At 41.8% G+C, this 24766-nt stretch overlaps 1 protein-coding gene across 1 annotated transcript; it reads left to right on the top strand.

Annotated features, from left to right (window-relative positions):
* The first annotated feature begins 11961 nt into the window (after positions 1 to 11961).
* Positions 11962 to 23788, top strand: VDAC2 (voltage dependent anion channel 2). The gene is made up of 9 exons (XM_074544777.1): positions 11962 to 12160; positions 15720 to 15791; positions 16746 to 16795; positions 19012 to 19164; positions 19254 to 19306; positions 19742 to 19969; positions 21115 to 21265; positions 21917 to 21974; positions 22760 to 23788. The coding sequence occupies exons 1-9, from the start codon at positions 11977 to 11979 to the stop codon at positions 22849 to 22851; spliced, it is 1041 nt and encodes a 346-aa protein (XP_074400878.1). The 5' UTR covers positions 11962 to 11976; the 3' UTR covers positions 22852 to 23788.
* The last annotated feature ends 978 nt before the right edge of the window (positions 23789 to 24766 follow it).

Below are 24766 nucleotides of genomic sequence, written 5' to 3'. Positions count from 1 at the left end.
TCATCTTCCAGGAACAGCCTCCTACAGGACAGTTACAGCCAAATCCACAGACAGCTCCTCCTCAGGCATTATCTCTACCACATGCAAATGCACCTGCCCTGGCTGGTGTGGCTCACAGATGGTTCACAGCCTGTGTCATTTTCACTTTTGCTTTCCAGGGGGATGTGGACTTTATCATCTGATGGCTGTTGATTTGCCCTTGGTGTTTCATATACTCTTTATAAATACAAGTCCCTGCTCTGCTTTTCTTATGGCATGGGAGAGCTGGCAATAAATGACAGAACAGCCCAGACACTGCAGCACCACGGGAAGCCACAGCAGCACATGGTGTGGTGAGCATGTCATCCAGAGGAAGACCATAGCCTGAGATTACCTTTATTCACATTCTACCCAGATGTTCAAAGTTCAGTTCCAGCTAATCCAAGGCTGCCATGTCAGATGTAGGAGGAATTTACACCTAGAGCTCCACAAAGATTAAGGACCTGCCTCTGCTCTTTGATTTAATCTGAAGAAATCCCCCACATAAGGCTAAATGCCCATATCATTATCATTGTTATTCTTGTTTCAGCTCTTAAGAGGCACTGGTCACCAGACCCAGCTGTGCAAGATGTGGGAGTACAGACCCATTTGGATCCTGGTAGGTGCTTGGCATGCAGGTCCCTGGTATCTCAAACACCAGTCTGACCACTGAAGAACTGTGAGAACTCATTCTCAGACAGGTAAAAAAGTTGCTGGCTTAGAAAGGAGGAATTCTTACTTCCCTTTGTAAGAAATGAGGGAGCTGAACTGAGGGTGGAGTGACAGATATATAAATTCATTCAGTGCTTCTGAAGACATTTATCAGGAGTAAAATAAAGGTATTTTGGGGTCTTTAATCAAGAGTGCTGACTTTCTTAAAGATTTTATCTTAATAGTTAGTAATATGTGGTGTTCTTGAAAGGATTTTTCTGTTTTAGATCACTAAGAAGAGTTCAGTTTTCTCTAAAGATTTTTTTACATTAATGTTCCCAAGAGCAGACAAGAAAAGGCTGAAGCTGACTTGGATTCAGATCCATATTTTCTTGATTCCCTTACCTCCTTTTCTTCCCTCAATCACAAAAGCCTTATGAAAAAGCTTGTATGGCATTATCCATCTTCTAATCATCCTCCCTGGGACATTGTCCTGCAGGATCTGTGCTAGGCATGAACTAACTTGTCAGCTTGCTACAAACACAGGCAGGGTAACTGAGGACTACCACCCTATTTAGATAAAGAAACCTAAAATAGGGTGTGGCTGATAAGATTGCTGAGTCTTCCAGGACAGACCTGTGGGGAATCTCATGGCAAAATCTCAGAACTGTGCTCTCAGGCTGACGATCTGTCTGGCACAAACCTTGTGTGCTGCTGCATCCTGTTTGCTGCCTCAGTATAGGCCAAAGGTGAAAGATTTTTGGAAGGCCTTTTCTTCTGCCAGAAGTGATTAATGGAAAGCAGACGGCCAGCAGGTCAGAATAACAGCTTGAGTGCCAGGATCCTGCCAAAAGAAGTATCCTTGTGCAGCAGGATTTCTGAGCACTGGCTTTTGTCACTTGAACATCTGTATCCTGCTCTGAGGATTTCAAAGCACATCTGAGATTCATCCTCGTGGAAAATGAAAGCACAGTAGGTCCCAGGCATGCCAAAGATTGCAGTGGGCTTAATCAGACAAGCCCATTATACTGCTCTGGCTTCTCAGAGAGCTTATTTAAAACAGTGAGAATATCTTCAAATAAGTGTCCTATACATAAATTCCCTGAGCTGCAAGAAATCAGGACTACAACAAAAGAAAATAAACACATTACTAATAAAGCTGCCTGGAATGAGGGACTGAGTAAAACTAAAAAAAAATCACAAACAAAAAACCCCAAAACAAAACCCAGCCTCCTCCCCCTCTACCCCACCCCCCCCCCAAAATAATCAAACCCAAAATCTGAGAGAGAGGGAAAACAATGTTTGTGCAATAGTTCTTGGTCCCATGCATCATGCAGTCTAAGCCAGCTGACAGAGCCTGATGGAATGGGAGCTGCAGGCAGTGCCAGCTGCAGAGGCAGGGAGAAGACAAGGCTGTGCATTGGTTGGCAGGCTGGATGCTGCACAGGAAGGCAGATGTATCAGAAAGCAGCCACAGCAACATTTCACACTACTGTAACTGCAACTTGTGTCAGAAGAAAGCTGCAAACTATATTGAAAATGCTGCTGGAGGCTGAAAGCCTGGAACAGAATATGCCCCTCCTGGGCATGACCCCAGCTCAGCTGAGACACCCCAGGATGGAGTCCTACACAACATGACTCATGTTATATTTGGCACTCAGCGCAGCTAATCTTATGCTATAGTGCTGAACAAATGTTTGTAGCCATATAATGGCACAAAGTACAGAAGTTCACTGTATCTGAATCAGTCATCCTGGGCTGGGCTCGTGGATATACAACCTGGAACTGCATTTGATTAATGCAAAAGCCATCTTATTTTGGGATTCTTGTTTTTGTTGCTTCTTTTTCATAACTGAGAAATTGTCAGAAATATTGGATATCACAGGGTTTGATTTTCAAAGGGTAGATTCTTCGGCCCTTACTGGCTTGAAAGTGTTTGAAAAAACCCTCTTTATTTACACTTGCAAAGTGCAGATATTTCATTTACTGCTGCTGGGTGAATTTTCAGTGGTGGCAGGACTCTGGGTGATGATGCCACCAAGCTGAAGCATGTTTGGCTGCTGCTTGAGGGAGCTGTTTCCTGTGTCTAAACAGGACCAAGATCACCATGTAAAGCATTTCACAAGCTTCATCTTTGTCATTCTCTAGCTTCTATTTTAGTATTCTGTATAATAAATCTTATATTATTATCTTCTGATCTCATTACAGTCTTCTCCTATGAATGTCTAATCTTGGTGGATGGATCTAACACATTGAAGGATGACTTTTGGGTAGCTGCTGATTTAATGATACGGGAAATGCAGAATTGCTAACACCAACCATGAGACTCCCTGCATAGCTGAATTTCTATTTCTTCTATTACTTGCAACCTTGGTACAGCAAGATCTTTTTTTTCCTTTTTTTTCTCTGAAATAATTAATCTATCTAGGTTATTCTAATTAGTAGCTTTCTATTGCAGTCATAAAGAGTTACAAATTTTGTCCCTCTTACCAGGAGAAATAGGGAGAAGCTGTATTATCAAGAAAGCCCAACACCTGAAGCCTGACTCAGAATTATAATTTCTGTGGGTTGGTTGAATCTCCAAGCCTGTCTGCAAGAAGAATAGAAGTACTGAAGTCATTTCTTTTTTTTTTTTTTTTTTCACAAGGATACCTGAGGTGGGATAACTTAAATCAGTTTGGCACATGAGACTGAAGACCTGAGAAGTCAGGTCTTTAGTGCAAATAAGACATTTAGTATTTAGTGCAAATAAGACAATAGAGAGAAAAGTTTCTAAGTTTCTCAACTCCTGAAATGCACAAAGTCAAATATCCATTTACTGAAGCATACCAAAACCATTTCTATTTCTCAGTTTCATGGGCCCTGTCAAACAAAAATGCATGGATTCACACAAGGAGACCCTTGGATGTGCTGGATGACTGTAATACTCCAATGTCAGTGTCACTTAGGAAGCATAACCAAGCTATTGACATTCACATGGAAAATACATTTGTAGACAACCACTGCAGAACAGCAGGGTTTATATTATGTTTGGTAATTTTCTAAAATGTTGGAAGCTATTTCAGAAAAAAATGTTCAACTTATTTCAAAATATATATTTTTACTACATTCATGAACTTAACATGCAGTGTGTACCTAAGTTTTAATCAAAATGCAGCTGGAAATGTGAAGTTAAAAAGTATATAATAATTTATTGAATTGAATTGTAGTTCTTTGCTATATTCTATTTCTTAAGGTTATATTTTCTGTTTGAATTGTGTGAGTTGCCTGGAAACTTTCATCCTGGATCTGAAAACATCCTACCAGAAAACTATCTCTACATGACAAAAATGGAGCAAAGGCTCACTTCTCTCTCTGAAAGGATTCCTTCCTTGTGATCACTCCTTATGATCAATGAACCACGTGCTATTTCTCTATATATGTCCTGGCTAGCCTCTTAATGTTTATTACTTCCTTAATCTGTTGCTGGGTTAATTGAATCATTGGCCCATGTCCTGCTGTGAATGCCCATGCAGAGACAGAGCTCTGTTTGGTTGACAGCCCTCAGTGACATTTTTTAGAAATATGTATTTTGTGGATCATTACTTGTAGAGCTTTGTCCTAAAGATCTGTCCTGGGTTCTGTAAGTGACAAAGATGAAGTGAGTGACACTGAAATTTTCCACAGCTTGCACCTGTGAGCCCATCTGTAACCACACACTATCCATTTTCCACAGCACAGGCTTTTCAAGTCCCTGCAGCATATTGTATCTGAAAGGCAGCAATTTTTAGCAATAGCTACTTCTACTGGTAGGCAGCAGCATCAGACAAATGTCTCTCCAAACCATAGTGTAGAAGAAATTTTTGAAATGCCCGAATTGTAAAAATGTGGTGAATGTGTTCTGAGGGTGTGAAAAAGGGCTGCCTAGACATGTCTTCCTTCCAAACCACTTCCTTCCACTAGGAAGTGGTTTAGTTTTATTTTAGAATGGTACATGATTTCTCCTGGTGGTTTGGCTGTATACAAATAATATGACCTCTTTAGACTGTGATATGTCATATTGTTGTACCTCTCTTGTTTCCTTTGAATGTGGAGGAATTTAGTGTGTGTGTATTTTTAAGCAATATCTTATCTGTCTTTCTATTACATGCTGTGATAGTCTTGCACCTGGGTAGGCAAGTTTTTCAATGTGACATTAAAAAATAAAAGTTGCAGTTATGTAAGGGTTGGAAAACAGGACAATTTTTTCAATGTTCACTTTGTGCTGGGCTGTACAAAAGAGGTCAATGTCATTACTCCCTTTTTGCAGAAGGACAAAGATTCTTAAAGAGAAGTGAAATTAATTGCTTGAGGTAAACCTGTAGTAAAGCCCTGATTTCTTCATTCTTGTCAGCAGACACCTTTGCCCTTAGTCCTGCCACAGTTCATAATTCCCTTGTATTTGTACTTACTTGTGCTTCTGCCTGTGGATTTTGCACCCTTTTCTTTTTCCTCCTGAACAGAGAAGGCATTTAGGGTTCTTATGCTCCTGAATGGTTATATATAGGGACTATCCATTCTGCTCAGCACCACAGCCAAATTTACAATACAGGGTTAAATGAGAAATCTCATTTCACTGTTTCAGCTGTAGGATGCAGTGTGCACAGGTGCTCTGGGGATATGGCTGAGACCAATTACATTAAGAGCAGAGATTAAGTGTGTGCCTCCATCAGTACACCCTTAACAGAAATCAATTGCCAGACTGTACCAGGGGATATCCTCCTCAAGTTTATAGGTTGAGTGGGTGAATTTTACTAGACAGCAAAAGGGCAATTTTGTCATGTGATATCTGAAATACCCACCTCGACATGAAATACACAGAGCTGTCTCAAATCATTTTAAGAACTACTTCAATTGGGCAAACAGCATTTTTCCTTATAAAGCACTGAACATTTTAATTAAAACTTCAGAAAATATGTTCTGACTTACACAAATTTCTGGACTAGAATCTCCAATGTGATTAAATAAAAATGAATCAATGAAATAATGTATTACTAAAATAAGACATTTACTGCTGGTGATTAGGTGGATCTAACGATAAGAACCACTATCATGAGCTCTGCTGCACTGAGTCCAGCACTGAGCACCTGGACACTAACTAGAACATGACTACATATACACTCAAATTTCTGTGAAAGAGGAAAAATCTGCCACAGGTCCTTTTTTTAATGTGTGTGTGTGTGTGTGTGTGTGTGTGTGTGCGCGCATGTGTGTGTGAAGGTGTGTGTTCTATTATCTCATATTCAAATGAAAATGCAACCATTAAAGGACTGGATGAATCACAATTGCTGGCAAAGTTTGCTTACGTTCCACATGCTCTGGAAGGGTGTGGACTACACAGTTTTTCAAGAAAATCATGCAGGGAGAAAAAGTAATAAATTCGCTACTTTTATATTTCTTTGCATGACTGCTGTCAGAATACAGCTGTAGATAAATGACTTCTTGTAGGTTTGTCCTATCACGACAAGCCTCCCCTCGCAGGCAAGCAGCATGTCAGCTTGCTCCGGGTAAAGTGCAGCCGATCCCAGACCAATGGGTTTTCCGTCAGCCCCGCGGGCGCTGTCCGGGAGCGCAGGAACACTCGGTGTGCTCCGACCCGTCAGTCCGCTTTAGAAGGGCGGTGCCATCAGCCCGAGCTCCCTGTGTGTCGCTGTCTCCCCTTCCAGAGCCTGGGCTGTCTCTCGGCACTCCCAGCACCGTCTCGGTGGCGCAGCCGGCCGGGAGGAACGCCTGCCCTCCGCTGCTGCTGCCGCGCTCCCGGGGAATGATGGGAATGACGGGAAATGACGGGAATGAAGCGCTCAGAGAAGCGCCGGCCCTGCCGGGGCTGCAGCACAGAGCGGCAGCGTTCGGCCGGCACTTCACCCTGCATTCCCGCAGGATAGAACCGGGGCCACGCCGCGCTCCTTAAGGCTGTGGATCAGCTCACGGCTGGTCCCGGGCATCGCACCCAAAGCCGAGCGCGACAGCCGCCGCAGCTGCGGGACCCGCCGGCCAGCTCAGCCTCGTCCTGTCCCACAGCACCAGCATCCTTCCCACGGCACATCTGCTTCCAAGAACCTCCGCTTTCCCCTCTGATCCATGGATCTTCCTTCCCCCAGCCAGAGGCGATGGTGCCTTTCGGCCTCCGGAGCCAAGGCACGATCCGTGTCACAGCTCAGGCAGCCTGGCCCGGCTGGAGCTTCCTCGAAGTCCGAGCCCATTTGGGGCAGGAGCTCAGGTTCCAGCAGCCTGAACCCCCAGCCTGGCTGTTGTACATGGCCTGCCGTCACCTGCTGTGCTTGTAAAGCCTGCCACAAACAGGCACCTTAGAAAGAGAGGTGACCTTAAGAAAGACCTACTTTCAGGGAGAAATTGTGAAGTGCAGATTGGTATGACAGCAAATATTATTAGGATTTTAGCATTGTGAGTTTTTTAAAGAGGGAAACTTAGTCCTTCAAAAGCAAATGGCCAACATGTGCTGTTATTGTAGAGATGCTCTCAGGTTTAGAGCTGTACATCAGAGCAGTTTACAATAAAGACCATCATCAGAATATTCTGAGCACAATAAGGACACCCTGTAAATAATGTGAAAGGTTGTGAAGCCAGGATTGCACTTTTTTTCTTTGGAGAGGGATTTGCCTATTTTCTGCTCCCCCTCTCCAAACCCCCTTCTGAGCACAGAACAAAACTCTTGGGCACAGTCCCCTGCATGTTCCTCCTCCATGGCTCAGCTTTGCTTTGTTTCCACCAAGTTGTTATTTACAACATTTAAGTTTAACCCTGGAGTGGCTTCAGTGAGAGACAAGGCCATGAAAACATTGCCCAACGTCTTGTGCACGTGTGTCCCTCACTGGGCCAAGCTATACAAGGAGAAAAGCAGTGTCCTGGAGGCAACCTAATTCTTTTCAGCAAGGCAAGTACAGTCTTGGAGGCCTTTTGCTCTGCAGCATTAATTCCTTTGGTGTAAAGTGTGCTGGGTTTTCTAAGACCTGTAATCCTCAGTCAATTTCTTACAACAGAAAAATTTGTAACCTCTAAAACTAAGTGCCATGCATCCATTTGACACAGTAACTGCTACAGCCTTCACCATGAGCAGGAATGTCAACAACACAGTAGCTGAGTAACTGGTCTCGTATTTATTTCAAGTGAGAACTGTTGCACCAATCTCTCAAACCTATTGTTTGGCATAAGTGATTTGGAACGCTTATGCCATCATACCTGGGCATATCTCTTTGAGCTTCTCAGTGTGCTTTGCATTAATTGTTGTGTTTTGCTTAGAGCTCAGCATCTAATTGTGTGATTGCCCCACCCTTTCTTGAATTTATCTCCTGCAAGGAATGAAGCCTATTAATTAACTTATTTCTGGGTGTCAGGACACCTGATGGTTTGTAAATCTATCAGGAATATAAAAAATGTCTTATTCCTTGAAGATAAAAAAGCCCCAACAAAAGAAGGCAATGAAAACTGCAAGAAAAAGAAAATTTAAGGAAAATATTATTATCAATCAAATTAAAATTCAGAAGAATGAGTAAGTACAGGCTCTTCTGCATGGGGTTGTTTTATATTTCAGTTTCTTCTTGCTCTTCAACAGAACCTTTTCCACATCCTTCTTATTATTTATTTGGGAATAAGATGCTTTAGTATTGAACATGTACTAGAAGAGTGTGCAGAATCTCCAAAGGCCACAGTGTCACCACAGGTAGGATTGGATTTTTAGTTTGCTTAACTTGTAGAGCCATGGACAATCACCTTTCATTAGTTATGTAGTTGTAAGGTGCTCTGTGTCTCCATTAGTCTTAGTAGGTATTGCAAACAAGCTGGCTCCCTTGCTGACTTTCTCAAATTTGGTTTCTGTTTACTTTCTGTAATGGGTCTAATGCTGGCTAAATGCCCATGCACTAGAAATTATTTACTCATTTCCTGCTCTGAGATATGGATTAGGAGGAGGAGGGCAAAACAGGCTCAAAACTTTAAAGGGTATAAAGAAAACTTTATTAACAAAATTAAAAGGAAAATAATAAGAAAATCAGAATAAACCTTCAGAACACTTTTCCTCCCTCCACACCCTCTTTTCTTTCCTACTGACAACATGAAGAGAAAAAACCTGGGACTTCCAGTCAGTTTATAACCTCTAAAATAGTCTTCAGTTCTCTTAGAGAGGGGAGTCTCTCTTGCAATGCTATGGAGACTCCTCCACAGTAAACCGTTCTCTCCTGGCTTTTAATTTCCAGGAATAGCAGCTGCCTGGAAATCTGCAATCGTGAAATCCCTCCCATCTTTTTTGCAGCCTTCCCACAGCTGCATTCATGGGCCATGCCAACTTATTGGGGTGCTATTTTTAAGGATGAGCTGTTCTAGCATAAAAGCAAATTTTTTTAATCCATGTCTGGGAACAGAGATTTTCTTCTTCTGTTCCTTGGGAAAGGTTTCTCATTTCTCTCTGTTTAAACTTTTCATTGGATCACAGCTACTGCAACATCTGCTTATTTCAACACTGATGGTTCTGCTCATGGCTGTAGTTAGAACACGGCATCTACCCAACGCATTCTCTGAATTCCAGGGAAAAAACCAGAGTTTGATATATCAAATACACCTTCACCATAGTTTTACAAAAAGAATTTCAGCCCAATATTAAGGCATCTAGTCAATCCCCTCCCATCGTAGAAAAGTACCCTTGGCTTTGTTTGTTCTGAATTTGTTTCTTGGTAGCTTCAACTGTTTTCCACCCTTTCTCTGCTGGTTACAGTTTCATAATATGAAACTGTATGCTATATGCCCTAAAGAAGCTTGTTTCAGAATGAGGCAGCTGTTCATTGCTAGACCTTTATTAAGGCTTCTCCACCGAATCATCAACTGGAGATCTGCATCCGGAGGGGAGAGCAAACAATGACTTCAGGCTCATGTCAGAAGTGAATGTAAGTTATCTGAACTGTGTGCTGGACACTGGGACGTACTGCAGACACTTGCTCTCTTTTTGTTGCTCACACACACTACTGCAGTAATTGTGATTTTAAACTGTGGAGAGAGAAGCAGAGTTTGTGTTCAAATGGCAGTAAACTTGCAGTGACCTGTGGGTTGTTTTTCTCCAAGTGGTGCCAGTAAAACAGGTGATCTGGTGTCGTTTATACACAAATATGGCTGTATTCACAGAAAACGGTAACAGTTCAACTGCAAGTGGCCCCTAAACCTGAGAGCTGCTGAATTTCAACAGAAAACCAGCCCATTCACAGGAAGTGCACCTACATAGGAGTGTGTGCACTAAATGGTATGAGGGGATTCCTAAAAAGGAAGGTCCAGAGTAATTCAGAAGGCTTGCTATTGCAGGCCTGAAGCTGTGCCTTTTTGGTGCTCTGAGCTTTAGCAGATATGCTGAGAGGAATAAGGCATGGTTGTACAAGGCAGGGGCAGGGCAAGAGTGAGTAACAAACACTGGCAGGCAGAGGCTGTTGCTACAGAACCCCAGAATGCAGAGGAGTTTGAGTGCTCTTGTCTGTCTCAGATTATTGCTTCCGCCTTGTCTCACAAAGCAAGTGATTAATTGATTTTTTTCTCAGGGCGGGGCAGTAATTGCTTTCCTAGATTGCTAAAAATAAAGCCAAACCATTACTAAAATATTAATCTTTAAAGTGGGGGGGAAGCAGAATGCTGATGTGTCCTATAAGCAGCTGAACTTTTATCCAGAATGGATTTATAGTACTGGTAAGAATAATAAATGCCTGTCTTTAAATAATGAGCAACCTATTCCACAATCTATTTTTACTTAATCAGATCTCTGTTTATTCCGAATGTATGTTTCCATGTATAGTAAGACACACTGGGTTTCTTTTCCTACTGTTATTTCTCAGTATGTGGCTTTCCTTCTTGATTCATCAACACGTATTTATCTGTGCAATGCCAAACTGTGTTAGTTAAAACTGTCAGAATGAAACATCTCTTGGGTCTCTTGGTGTGAAAGCAATGGACTTGCACACACACCAAGAAAATCTGTTGCTTATCTTTTACTATAGCAAGAAGGTGCTGACTGGCATTATGTTGGGCCTTGCTGCTAATCTGCTCTTTTCTTAATATCCTGGATAATTGCTGTTGTACCATGTGTTCTGGGAAATGAATTGTGCTATTATGTATTTTTCATATCACACAAATATATATTTTTCATTTGTAAATGAATTTCACTTTCTTGAATTTCACTTTCTTGAATTTCACTTTCTTGAGATCATGTCATAATCCAAGCAAGGAGCGAAGAATATGAATTTTAGAAATGGCTGTTGTGCAGTTCCTTGGCCTTGCAATGGTCTGCATTGGTGATTCCTCCTGCAGAGCTCTGCAGAGGCTGCTGCACAATAGTCGTGTGACTGTGGTTTCCAGCTATGATTTATGGTCAGACAGCACTATCTAGGAAAGCTTTGAGGGTCATTGCTTCTCTTGGCCTGAGACGTGCTGTGCTCTTATGGGGGGGCGTCTGTGGGTGGTGACTGGAAGAGGTAAAAACGGAGCTAGGCATTTGGAAAGTCTGTGGTAACTTGTCTGCAGGAGGCACGAAACGTGGTTTGATGGACTAGAACTGCCAGAGCAGCAATGGGACAGCCATCCTGCAGATGTCCCTGTGTGTCTGCGGCCTCGGGGCAGCAGCGGAGCGTGTGAGGTGCGCTGTGCTCAGTGGGACAGCAAAGGCGAGCAGCCCTGCGGAGCGATGCCGGGCACTGCGTCATAGCCCCGAGCTCCGCGGCCGCTGTTCCCTGGAGCAGGAAAAGGCTCCTGGGGACTGTAAAGAGGAGCAGGGGCTGTGCCCGGCAAGCGCCACCGGCGCAGAGGCCCCAGCTCTCCGCGGCTTAAGGGCGGCTGCAGTCCGTGTGCCAGGCCGGGAGGCGGGTGGGCCCCGAGAGGGTGACCGGTAGCTTCTCAGGAAGGGCAGCGGCGCGCGGCTGCTGTTGTTTGTACAGCCGGCGGCCGCCCGTCTCCAAGGAGAGAAGAACGTTGCCCAGCAGGCCCCGGGGCGTAAGGATCCCGGGCGCGGCCGCTGCGGCCGCTGCGGAGCTCCTCCTGCCCCGCGGGCGGCCCCAGCCGCTCCGCCCGCCCGAGTGCACCGGCCCCGCCCGGCCTCGCCCCTTCGCACGGCCCGCCTTCCCGCAGGCCCCTGCCGCCGCCGGGGCTGCCCGGCCGAGCGCCTGCCGGGCCGCGGCGCCGCGGTCCGGCTTTAGGTTCGGGGCTGCGGCGCCGCCCGCGGCCCCCCGAGCTCTAGGCCGCGGGCGGCGGCGACTGCCGCGGGGCCGGTGGTAGTGTGGCGCGGCGGGCGGGGCAGGCGGCAGGATGGGCGGCCCGGGCAGCCCGGGGTCCTCCGGGACGCCAGCGGCGGGCGGGCGGACTGGTGTCTCCTTCACTTCGCCCTCCAGTGCCCAAAGCTGCAGCAGCGCGGTCTGCCGCACCCCTGCACCCCCCCGTGACCGGCCCGAGCCCACCTGCCCCGACGACCGGCCACAACCAGCACAAGCAGGTGCCGGCCCCGGCCGCTACCGGCCCTGCGGGACAACGTGGGGGGGGGGCGGGCGGGGCTCGCCTGGCGGCGAGCGGGTCCGGGGCCTCGTGGGCCGGGGGTTGCGGGGCCGCAGGCTCGTCCCAGCGCTCCCGGGTTCGCGGGGCGGGCGGGGGGCTCTCCGTGGCCGCTGTCCCCGCGGCCGGGCTCGGTTGCGCGAGGCGCTGCGGGGCGGGCGGGTCAGGCCGGGATGCCCAAGATGGCCGCGCCGAGCGGGTCGGTTCACCTTGCGGCGGGGCGGGCGGCGCGCCTGGCGCCCGGCCTGGGGCCGCCGCTCGGCCCGGCCCGCGCTGCGGCCGCATCCCACTCGCCCCTCGCTGCCCTTCCCCTCCGGGAGGCGCTGCTTTGCTATCCCCGCCTCGCTTCCTGAGCTCGTAGTGCATTTCCAGGTCTTGTCCTTTAAGTTTCTGCATGGGCCTGGACGATATTAGGCTTGCGTGTCCACCTCCGGTCTGTGAATAGAGAGACGGTTAATGCAAGGGTAAGGAGGTGGCTTTTTTTAAAGCTCTCTGCACTATCAGTGTAATCCTGAAGGTCACCGTGTGTCCGGTGTATTTTAACAAATTAATTTTTAAATAACCTTAATTCCTCTGCTATTTATTGGGATACTGGGATAATTTCTGCGTAGTTGTTGCTTTTCTAAATTACGTGAGTACACATTTTTTAAAAAATCTATTATAGGCTGATATGATTTCTAGTTTGATCTTGAATATCTTGAGATCTTAAAAGTGTTAGAAATCCTAATAGAGGCCTGTGGCATTTTTTAATTGACGAGTGTGAGAGTTTTGAAATACTGCCTCCAAGGAGAACTGTGATGTAGTAATCCCAATAACGTTAATGTATTTTTCTGTTCTTGGGGTGACTTATTTTTTCTTTTTATCGCAGAAGAAAGCATGGTTGTATCTCCCGAGTAACAGATTAATTAAATTTTTTTCATCATGGTGGCATGAAACAAAGATTAGGGTGGAGCTCTCACTTGGCTCAAGTATATTCTGTACTTCAGGTCTATTATTTTACAGTTTTTAAAGCAAACCTGTAGTTGCTAAATGATGCTAATTGTTTAGTGACTTCTGATTAGTAGTTTTTAAGTGAAAGATGCTTCAAAATAGGGTTGGAAAACATTATTTGTCATTTTAAGAATTTGCGAACCTGTCTAACATTGAAGGACACAGGACTGATTTTTTATGGCCCTGTTATCATTTAATGAGCGTTCTGACGGTGCCACTGGTTTATCAGGCATTTAGTGTATCCAAAATTAACTCTTGGTTTCCTGTTTTGTCCTCATCCATCCCTGTCAGTATTACAGTATATTATTAGAACAGCACAGTGACAGTTGTACTCTCTTTCAACATTTTATCACACAACTTGTATCTGTAGACTGGAATGTCTGACAAATACTGGTTGGTTTCCCTGAAGTGGTAAGGATGCTTAACTAGGCCAGATAAAACAGTAGCATCCTTTTTACTGTAATAATCCTCTAAATTTTGACGCAGATACAAGTTTGTTACCTTTTCAGGACATTTCTGCTTAGCATAAATCTCTTTTCTGTACTGGTTGTCTGGTGAGCTTGGAAACAATGAAAACAAAAGGGAAAAGCTCGTTTATTTATACTGTAAAAGCATGTCTGTGGTAAAGGCTAATACAAAACTCCAAAACTAGAAATTATTATTTTTCTGGCAATTCTAGTTAGAGGTGAGATGTACTCATTAGAGGAAATGTGTTGCTAAGCCTTCTGTGTAAGATGTTCAACTGCTGAATTGTAGGGGTGCTGTACAGCAGAACTCTGCAGGCGAGAGTTCTCACGCTCCCTTGTAATTGGTCTATCAGCTGCTGCTTTCCATGGAATAAATAATAGGAACCATTCAGTGGCATCTCACTGGGATCAGGGTCTGTTCTTCTATAAACTTCAATTTGGGCTAAGCTTCTTTATGCGTCAGATGCTTTAAGCCATTTTCATGTCTCTTTAAAAAAATGTTTAGTTTAACTCCGTGGAAACCAGACTTGTTCTTGAGCAAGTGATAGATATCTTGATTTAGTGACTTGGTTGTGGAGTTTAGGCATCTTTGCTAAAGAAGTTTTTCTGAATTTGTGTGTATGTATGTGAAACTGAGTGTAAATATTGTTTCTTAGAGGAAGTTTAAATTATCCCCTTAGGGCAATAGGGAGCTGAAGTAGGGTACTCTGGAAATCTGCATTATGAATTGTAGAAAAATAAGGAACAGTCTTCTGCCTTCCTGTTGATTGCTAAAGTAGTTTGGGTTTTTTTTGTTGTTGTTTTTGGTTTTTTTTTTATTAGTAGCAGTTCATACAATTTGGCCGCATATGGCAGATGTAATTAGGGTTTGGAAGTTAACATGTGAGAACACTGCCATTGTTATTTTTCAAGTTCTAAAGATAGTTTTTTCCTTTACTTAAAAAGAAAAAAAATCAATCCACCACACTAAAGGAAGATAAAAAGTCAATTATGTTAATCTGAGTCTCTCAGCTAAACCAATGTGACAAATCAGTTTGAGAAGATAAGATTTTTTGTTTGCATGTGTTTAGCCTTTTCATGGCCTTGTCTAGTTAGTTTCATTTTCCCCTCTTCCACAGTTTGGGGGGAGTTATTAATATACTCTGTTTCCTATATTTCACAACTTTAAAATACAGGGCCTCTGTAACAGCAGCCTCTTGCTATTGAAATGATGGGAAAACAGTGTTTGAAGGCAGTGCAGATAAGAGTGCGTGTTCCCAGGGAGGAGAGCGATAGGGGCCTCCCCGAGGCCTTAGCCTGCTGTGTGTGCATGGGGCCGCAGCTCATCTGCACTGAGCAGGGCTGCCAGAGGCTCCCTGTCTGAGAAAGGCACTTGTAGGGAGATCTCTTCTCCCAGACCCCACCTCCTCCTACTTGGCTGTTTTAAACCAACAGGACAACTTCCCAAACTTTAGGTTGATTGCTGGTTAATGGCATTAAATCTTTCTTTTAAAATTGTATGTCTTCCGTGTAAAATATGGGGCAAAAATGGTGTTGGAGAGCAGATATGCTCTCTGCATTTTCAAAACTAAAACCTTGTGGGTACTTTGAGGTAGTTTTCATAAACATGTGTCAACTTTGACTTTGTGGAACTTCAGGGAGTAACTGTCTGCATTACAGGGTTTTAGATTTCTAGTGTCCAGGTTTTTGGCAGTGGCTATGCCAACTCTGGAAATGTGAGTTATTAATTAATTCCTGGTAATGAAAGATGTATGGATAAGTCTACCTGAAAAGTTAAGAACTGGATGGTCTTGTAATGCCTTTTCTCTGCCGTGCCTCTTCTCTGCATAAGCCAAGAAAACATCTCGTGTTCACAGTGACCTTCAGTGAAAACCTGCGTTTCCCAGAATACTGTAGTATTGTATCTATTAATTTTAAATATATAATTATTAATTGTTTTCATGTAGCAGAATCTGCCTTAAGGATTATCTTGAAAGAATTGTGGTAGCATTTTTTCATGTGTGCAGTGGCAGAAGGTTCATTATTAATTAACCTTTTACCTTTCAGCTCCAATGGCGATTCCTCCAGCATATGTAGACCTTGGCAAACCTGCCAGAGATATCTTCAATAAAGGATATGGTAAGAATAATACCTTTTATAAGTGGTGTTTGAGGTGCAACAAGAATTGCCTTTTTAAGTCTGTATGGAAAATTGAATGATCAAATGCCAGTGTTCTTGGGGAGGAGGAAGGTGTGCTGTGTTTTTTATCTTTACCACCAACAAACTGATCGTTGAAGGCTTTTTGTGGCTTGTTTTGATGTGAAGGCTGTTAAGTCTCACTGCTTGAGCCACATAAATGTCAGAGGTGTACAAGTATGCAAGAATGCCAGCAGCAAGTGTAGTTTAACTTAGCAGCACTTTGTTTACTGCTCTGTCTGTGCCACAACATTTGTTGATATAGAAGGGGTTATAGACCAGTCTAATGTAGCCTTTTTTGGACTAGAAAGAGGAATGGCTATTGAGATAAAGAATCCTTCTACATCTTGAAATGCTTTAATACCAGATAGCTGCATAGTTAAATCATTCTTTGTTACAGTGCTCTTTCTTTCTGGTCTTTGGAAATGTGGGGGTTTTTTTACTAAGACTGTTGCTCGTCTCTCTGGATAACAATGTGAATTGACACTCTCACAAAACCTGCTTATATTCCATTGGTTGTGTATTTCCCAGTGACTTTGCTTTTACAGTTTTTTACTTTGAGATATTTTGTCTTGGTGCAGAAAGAGGTGGTTTATGGGTTGGGATAGCTCTTTAAAAGGCATTGACTATTATATAAAAACTGTTCCATTCCAGGAACAGAAAATGTATTTCCTTTTAGAAGCATCATTTGGTAGTTAAATATGCTCATGAAGAACTGAGAGGCACTTCCCTGCCTTAGTTTGGAGAGGCCTCCTTTACCTGGCATCTGTATGCTGAAGTCAGTCTATAGCTGTTAATGCATATTTATGTAGGACACTGCTGAGCCTGAAAGACCAGCTTGTTCAAAAATGTGCAGGGTCTTAGTTAATCATGTAACTTTGACTTCTGTTTATTAAGGCTTTGGGTTGGTGAAACTGGATGTGAAAACAAAATCTGCAAGTGGAGTGGTGAGTTTAAGTAACTTTTATTCATTATATATTTTTCTAGCTATATTCTGATACTTAGTTAAAAGGGGTACATTTCAGATACTCTTAAGTATTTTATAGGCTATATGAATGATAAATATCTGGTGTTAAATAATATCAGAAGACCTTAAAGTTCTGAACGTATCACGAATATTGCCTTGTTTAGTAACCTTTTTATAATAAAAGGGCTTATTAATTGTCCCTGGTCTTACATGTGAAGGTAAACAAATAAAGGATTTTAATATACCAATTATAGTATACAGATTTTATTTCTGAAGTACCTTTGGTACTGTTTGGTGGAAAATTCTGGCATCTTGGTTTTTGTATGAAGTAGTTGGCATTGAATAAGAATGCTGAATCTTTGACTCTTCTAGGTACTTAGGTGCTGCAGTAGTGTTCCATGCAAGATGTCTTACCATGCAAGCAGTGCCCCTGTGACTTTTATCTGTTTCTATAGCAGACTTTGCAAAATACAATGGTAGTTTTTTTTTTCTCCCCATAACTGGAGCCTGAGTCCTGTAACTTAGTGTTAGAAACAAGGTTCATGGGTTGTATGCTCTGTTTTTTCTAGAAGTCTGTATGCCAGCCGAAACACAGTTTGCAAGAGCCCTTACTATTACAGAGGTAGTTGTTCTTACTGTGGCTTGTTTCTTTGGAGGGCTACCATTTATGCTGGTAAAAAAACTCTGAAAAATCCAAGCCCTAAAGTGAATCCCGTATCAGTTACAAGCCATCCTTCCCAGGAGGAGAAACTGCTGCCATATATGTACTACAGATGTTTTAAAGCAGAGATAAGAAGATAATATAATCATTTGTTTCTCCTGAAGCTATTGCCCCAGTGGTTACAGTCACATAGACCCTGTGCAGTAAGAATAGTACAAAGCAAGAAGTTAAAGCTGAAGGTATTTGTGTAGTTCCCATCCCTTGCCAAGAAATAGACCTGCTAGAATTATGCAACTGTGTATGGTGTCACTAACATCATACAGATAAATGTCTTGGGCGTGGTCAGATTTGATCATCCACCATTAAAGAACAGTCTCATGTTTGTTTTGTGATCCTGGAGCTTTTACCAAGAGTGCCTAAGGACTTGCAGTTTCAAATCTGTTTCCTTCTGGGGAAGGTGAGTGTGGAAGTTTGTTTGAAAATAATGTGTGTGGAGGAAGACAGAGATAAAAATGTTTATTTATATGTTTTAAAAAGTTGAAATAATGGACTTCTTAAATCATAAGGGCAATAATACTTCACTGGAAAGAGCTCTTTAAAAGATATTTGCAAACCTGGCTTTCACTTCTAATTACCTTCAGTTTTTGAATAGTGGTACACAGAAACTATTCATTCTGTTCTTTGTGAGAGACATCAGCGTGTACTTCCTTTAATAAAGAAATGTGAGTGATACTGTTGATTTCTAAGTTACTTTGAAGAATTTCAGGTCAGATCATACCATACTATAAACCCAGCCTGTTTGCTAAGCTCCCTCTTCAAATGTTATTTCTGTGTGTCATTGAACCAAGGTGCCAGGGCAATAGGAATTTTGTAGGTGTAGTAGAAACAGAGGAAAGAGTAGCTGTGCCTATGGATAGTATGAAAGGCGAGTGCATTGGGCAGACTAAGAACTCTTTAAAAAACAGTTAAAACCCCAACCCAAACAAAAAAGCAGACCACCCACCCCACCCCCAGTTTGGAAAATGATGCCATTCTATGACCTTTTACAGCTGCACACTGTAGAATGTAAAAAATACACTAAATCACAAAATACATATGTGTATGTCAAAATCACAAAATACTTATATTATCTTAAAGAATTTTACTGGAGTTGTAATACGTGCCTAATATATTCTTGGCTCTTGGTTTGATTTTTAAGTTGCTCACTGGGAGTATCAAACTGAACCTTAAATTTTTTAGAACTTGTTGCTGCTTTTGAGGAGAGTCCTTGTGATGGCTACTGTCTTGCTTTGGAGTTAATTTGCCACCTGTACATTTTGTAATAGTGGCAGGAACACTGCAGTTGAGATGGGGGTTGTGGAGAGTCCTCCATGTGGGCATGAGTCATTAATTCTTCTTGGCTGTGCTAGTCTCCCTTCTCCCCTGCAAGTTGTCTAGTGATTTTAAATTTTTTCCATGTAATAGAATCTTGGTGGTTGCTGAAGGAAACCCTATGTAATGCTTTCAGGATCACATGTGTCTTCTGTGCTTTTTAGGAATTCACAACATCTGGTTCATCGAACACAGACACTGGAAAAGTGAATGGAAGCTTGGAGACCAAATACAAGTGGGCTGAGTATGGTCTGACTTTTACAGAAAAATGGAACACAGATAACACTCTGGGAACAGAAATTGCAATTGAAGATCAGGTAATAGATTAGGAAAATATTTATTGGTTTTACCTCTGTGTAAGAACTGAATTTATAGCTTTATCTTATCTTCTTCCCCCTTCAATTAGCTTGCCAAAGGCTTGAAGGTGACATTTGATACAACTTTCTCACCAAATACGGGGTAAGAATTGTTAACATTTTTAGCTTACTTACGGAGTCACAGCACCCATGGTCCATTGATCTGGTCTGTGGTATTGACAGAGCTTTTTGTATGGTTTGCTATTGATCCAGCTTAGCAAATCACAATGCTAAAGGCTTCTGCTCTTTACCATGACATCACTGTGGGGTTAGTATTGCACATTTCACAACTTTGCTTATTTTCTGGGATAGAAATACTGGAAGATTGCAGGAAACATGAAAGTGTTACTGCATTCATCAGAAAATGCCTGCTTGCCATAGCCCTGGGTGGTCTGAATTGGCTGGCTCTACTTTTACCTGATCCAGGGGATGCATGTGCAAGACTTGTAGATATGTTGTGTAGAGTCATAGGGCTTGAATCTTGCTGATCACTGAGGAAGATCATATATGCTTAACATAACTCTTTTCTCTGTTTCAGAAAGAAAAGTGGTAAAATTAAGTCAGCATATAAACGTGAATGCATAAACCTTGGCTGTGATGTTGACTTTGATTTTGCTGGGCCTGCAGTCCATGGTTCAGCTGTCTTTGGTTATGAAGGCTGGCTTGCTGGTTATCAGATGACTTTTGATACTGCCAAATCAAAATTGACAAGAAATAATTTCTCTGTGGGTTACAAGACTGGAGACTTCCAACTGCACACTAATGTGTAAGTACTGAAAACTTCTCCAGCTTTCCAGAAGCAGGCTTTTTTTTAACTTCTAGTCAAAATACAAATGCTTGAAATATCAAGAGGTGCTTACAAGGTCATTAATGGAGTGCATTTTTCAATAGGAAACTCAAAATAAATGTAAATGATACTTTGTATCTCTCCTTCAAAATGAAACACATGGGACTGGTCAGCACTTGCAGCATATGTGGTACTGATACTGAAGTACATGCAGATTGGAAGTGCACTGCTTCAGTTATGCAGAACTGATCAAAATGCTTCTTCTGGCTATCCCATTATATTGAATTGTATCAGATTACAATTAAAGACCAGTAGATTTGTTAGAGGTAGTAATTAATGTTGCATTAATGCTGTAGTAGTTTCTAGAGCAAGACTAGAGCATTGCTTCTGGGCTTTTTGTGGAGGTTCGTCTTCTTGCTTGTCAGGGATTAAGAATGCATGAAACAGTGTAAACAAGTGTAAGACATCTTTCTTCAGACTTGCTGCCTTTAGATCTTACTCCAGAGCAACCTGATCGAGACTTAATCAAAAACATGATGTTTTCAATCCAAGTAAATAAAATTGGTGGAGTTCTAGTATGTTTAGTAGTTACAAGTTTTGCTTTTGAAGGGAAAGCATGGGGATTGTATCTCTCTGAATTCATGGAAATTGAGGAATATAGGAGAAAACTATGAAATACTTTAGAGTCTGGGCTGTAAGAATTCCATTTCAGTTTGCTAATGTAAAACATTGTGACAGATTTTTGAAAGGTCATTCAGTTCTCTAGGAGTTTCACATATTCAATAATCATAAGTGCAGAAGGCCAATTTTGTAACCATTAACACATATTGATCAGTTTGTAAGGATTTGATCTAGAATTTTGTTCAAGGACTTTGTTTGGCAGTTAACATGAGAATTAGCTGTAGCACTCTAAAATACCTTTTTATTTCCATGAATTACTGTAGTTTAATTTTGCCCTGAAGCCTTTGTTTATCTCCCCTTCTCTTTTCAAAAAATCTGAAATAACTCAAATTTTCAAATTCTTATTTGAATAAAAATCTTTTTTGTAAATCCTTTGTTTTTTTTTACTACTTCTGGAGTGGATTATGCAAATGGAAAACTAACTTTTCTCTTAATTTATGCAGCAATGATGGTTCCGAATTTGGTGGGTCAATTTACCAAAAAGTGAGTGAGTCTCTTGAAACTGCTATAAACCTGGCTTGGACAGCAGGTAGCAACAGCACTCGCTTTGGCTTTGCAGCTAAATACAAGTTGGATCCCACTGCTTCTCTTTCAGTAAGTATGGCTGTAACCTGAAGGGCTGTGCAAAGTACAGTGTATTTTCAGTTGCTGTGAATCCCTGTGTTATTAGTACAGTTTTTGGGGAGTTCTGTCACATTCTGTAAGAACACTGGCAATACTGGTTAAAAGTTGATAAGCAGCAAAGTTTCCTTTATGTTACAAAGTTGGAATCATTTTGTTGGAGAAGTGATGCAAAGTGAGATTAATAATTTTGTATATATTGTTTATGATGATATTACCCAATGTTTGCTGCGTGGTTGACAAGATACTAATTCCTGTGTAATTTGAACATGGAGGAGTCCTCTGATGTGGCATTTTTTAGGAGACTGGTGATAAATGTCTCTGGCCTTCTGAAAAGGGGGAAGTGGTGAAGTTCACCTATGAAACTATGTTTCAGTAACAGTTCTTCCTGCCCTTACATTCCTTCTGCTCTTAAATATGTTATTGCTTCAAATTGTTACTGCTTCAGCTGTAAGTTGAAGGATGAGGGCATAGCTGGAAGGAGAGATTCAGGAAACACAGGTGAACTGAAAGAACAGATAACATTTGGTTAAACTGATAACAGCAGTGTTGCCATAGATTCTAAGTGGTAACAAATAACTAATCAGTTTCAGCATTTCAGTTGCCTTTTTTTTTTTTTTTTAGGCGAAGGTGAATAATTCTAGTCTAATTGGAGTGGGTTATACCCAGACCCTGAGGCCAGGTAAGAGCTGTCATGTGAATTATATCATATATATATCTTCTATGCATCCTAAAAAAAATAGAGGTCTCTGCATTTATATGCATTTTTTTCCTTCAGAATATTTTTTCCTTTGAACGCCAAGTAGATATTTTACAGTAGCTTCAGTCATACATCAAACCATTATCTAAGCAAGACAAACTATTTTATCTAATGGTATTAATATATTGCTCACTGATCTGTGCAGGAGTGGACTGTATTATGTTTGACAGCCTAGCTTTAGGCTAGGCAAAGCATGTCTTCTTTTTTGGCACTGCTTTGTCCAATCATACTGTGTTGAATGATAGCAGGTCTTCAAATTATGAGTAATTGTCAAAACCTCACACTTCCTACTCTTCATATTTAGTAAACAACCCCTCCAGACCTTAACTAGTTCCACTTAGGTATGAAAGCACCTGTTAAGGCTGTATTGCCATTGGTTAGTTCCTTATTTGAAAAAATCTAGTTTCATTCCATCCCTCTATAGCTAGGAGTGTCTGTGCACAGATCTCCTCCTCCTTTGCATGTCTTAATGCAGGAAAGGAGAGCTCTTGCGTATTTAGCAATTAGAGACTTCATATATTGATGTTATAACTTCACAAAAATCATGGGACTAATTTTCAGTAGATTTCATGGATGTATTCTCCTCTAAAAATCTTTAGAGGAAAGTAGTTGTATAAAAAGAGAACTACAGCTGGGACTTGGAATGACAGAGGTTAAGTTGCATGAAAGCTACTGTGTTGTAAACATGCTTCTTAAAAATCTTACAGGTGTGAAGCTTACACTGTCTGCCCTGATAGATGGAAAGAGCATCAATGCTGGTGGCCATAAACTTGGTCTTGGCCTGGAACTGGAGGCTTAAAAAGGTGAAGAAACTGCTGCAGAGAAGGGATATCAGAAGAATTTGGCCTTAAAATGTATTTCCAATGTGACCAGCAGGCTTTTTCCCAGGAAGGATGACCTAGAACAAGAGCTGTATTTGAAGTATTTAGACAGTTACTTGTTAGCTGGTTTCTAGTTAAATTGGTTACCCATCTAGTTAAAATTCTGCATTAGTGCAGTCACTTAAACATTATTTAAATGTATTTAACTGTTTAATGCGCTACCCACAAATAATGAAATAGACATTTATGAAAACTGTACAATTGTGTGCATGTTTGTTTTTATGTTCCTTTTAACATTCGATATTGCCATTGAATGAAAAATGGATCACTGGATGTTTTGAAATGAGGTCAATAATTTTGTTGAATGACCTGAACTAGAAATACATTTGGTATCCCAAGACAAATTATGAATAAAACAAGTACACACACATACTTGTGCCTCAGATATTTTAAGAGTGAAGATGCGAGGGTAGTGCTCAGTTAAGTTTTAACTTTAGGTAATCCAAGAAGTAGTGCTCTGTACCTTCGTGCAATTAAGGACCCCCATCCATGACAATACTGAATATAGGTGAACAGTTGGATTCCTCAAGCAAATTGAATGTGCTTTTCTGTCAGGTAAGGTTTGTCATGACACAATGGTTTATTCCCCCTGTGATCCACAAGCGAGATGTGCTGTGTTCCTAGTTGGCCTTCTGATGCAAGAAGCGCAGATCGGTGTACTTGGCACACTGAGACATTTAAGAAATGTTCCTTGAAAAGCCTCACCACAAACACACCTTTTGCTTATATTTGTATGAAGTGAGATGTATCTCTGCAATTGAATGTAACAGTGTAATGGTATAACAGCCTGCTTATCCCAACTGCTGTGAGAGGTTTCTGCTTAAAATGACTGAAATAAAGACAATTTTAAATGGACACAGAGGAAAATGCATCTGATCTTGCTTTCCCTTTAATAAATCTTGGCAGATACCCATTTTAAGTCCAGAAACTTGAAGAATAATGGGAAAACTTTAATGTTTTTCTAGAATAGTAATAAAGAGAATATAAGCGTGAGGGATATTTAGTCTGCAGACCTGACATCTCTGAAGGTCGAACTAGCTGTGAATGCTTTTAATGCTTAGTATATTAATTACATGTAGTTGCACTGCTTACATTTAAGAGTTGGAATTTACTGAGCTTGGGGGAATGCCTGGAACCTACTTAAGAAACTCTCATAGCTGAGAAGAGTCTCTTGATACTTAGTCTTGCAGTCAGTGGTTCACAGCAGCTCCCTTTGTAGTGCAGGTGGCTGGCTCATGATGAGGAAGCTCTCTCTGGTTTGAAAGTGTTACCAGCTGATACTGGATTAAAATTCATGTCCACAGAAGTATCAGTGGTTTGCTGGAGGTCCTGTTCCATCCTGCGATGTTGCCCTCAGACTGAAATTCTCCCATGCAGCCCTCTGTTATAAGCTGCCTGTGTTTAGGCTTTAGCTGTGGAGTAGCTGAGCCACCTTCTTTGCAGAAGACAGAGTAGAGCTTAAGCCTCCAGCTCAGGCTCTTGAGCAGGCTTGCTGGTGTGTTTGACTAGTTTTCTTATATGATAATAAAGCATTTGTGTTGTGAGGTACCTTTACTGCTGTTGTCACTAAATGCCCTTGTCTGAGTTGTGTTTCCACCATTTAGGGTGGAAGAAGCATGTAAGGTGCAATATGTTGCTGTTATTGCATGTTGTGCATATTTTTATTTTGAGGTGGTTTTATGTGCTAGACCACTTAAAAGCTAGAAACCATGCTGACAGACAGTGAATTTTTGTATGTGTTTTCTTTTCAGTATAACCATCTTTGGTGCCTCACAAAGACTGGGCTTCTTCAAAAACCACAAAAAAAAAAAAAAAAGCTTTAAAAAACCAAAC

Source organism: Zonotrichia albicollis, chromosome 7 (assembly GCF_047830755.1).
Source record: "Zonotrichia albicollis isolate bZonAlb1 chromosome 7, bZonAlb1.hap1, whole genome shotgun sequence".
Lineage (NCBI taxonomy): Eukaryota > Metazoa > Chordata > Aves > Passeriformes > Passerellidae > Zonotrichia > Zonotrichia albicollis.
This window is presented reverse-complemented; position numbering and strand designations above follow the sequence as displayed.

Bases quoted from the DNA above. Each gene is read 5' to 3' on its own strand.
- VDAC2 (XM_074544777.1), top strand. From the start codon at position 11,977: ATGGGCGGCCCGGGCAGCCCGGGGTCCTCCGGGACGCCAGCGGCGGGC. The intron at 15,792-16,745 runs GTAAGAATAATA...CTGTTTATTAAG, and splicing joins TATCTTCAATAAAGGATATG to GCTTTGGGTTGGTGAAACTG. The intron at 19,165-19,253 runs GTAATAGATTAG...CCCTTCAATTAG, and splicing joins AAATTGCAATTGAAGATCAG to CTTGCCAAAGGCTTGAAGGT.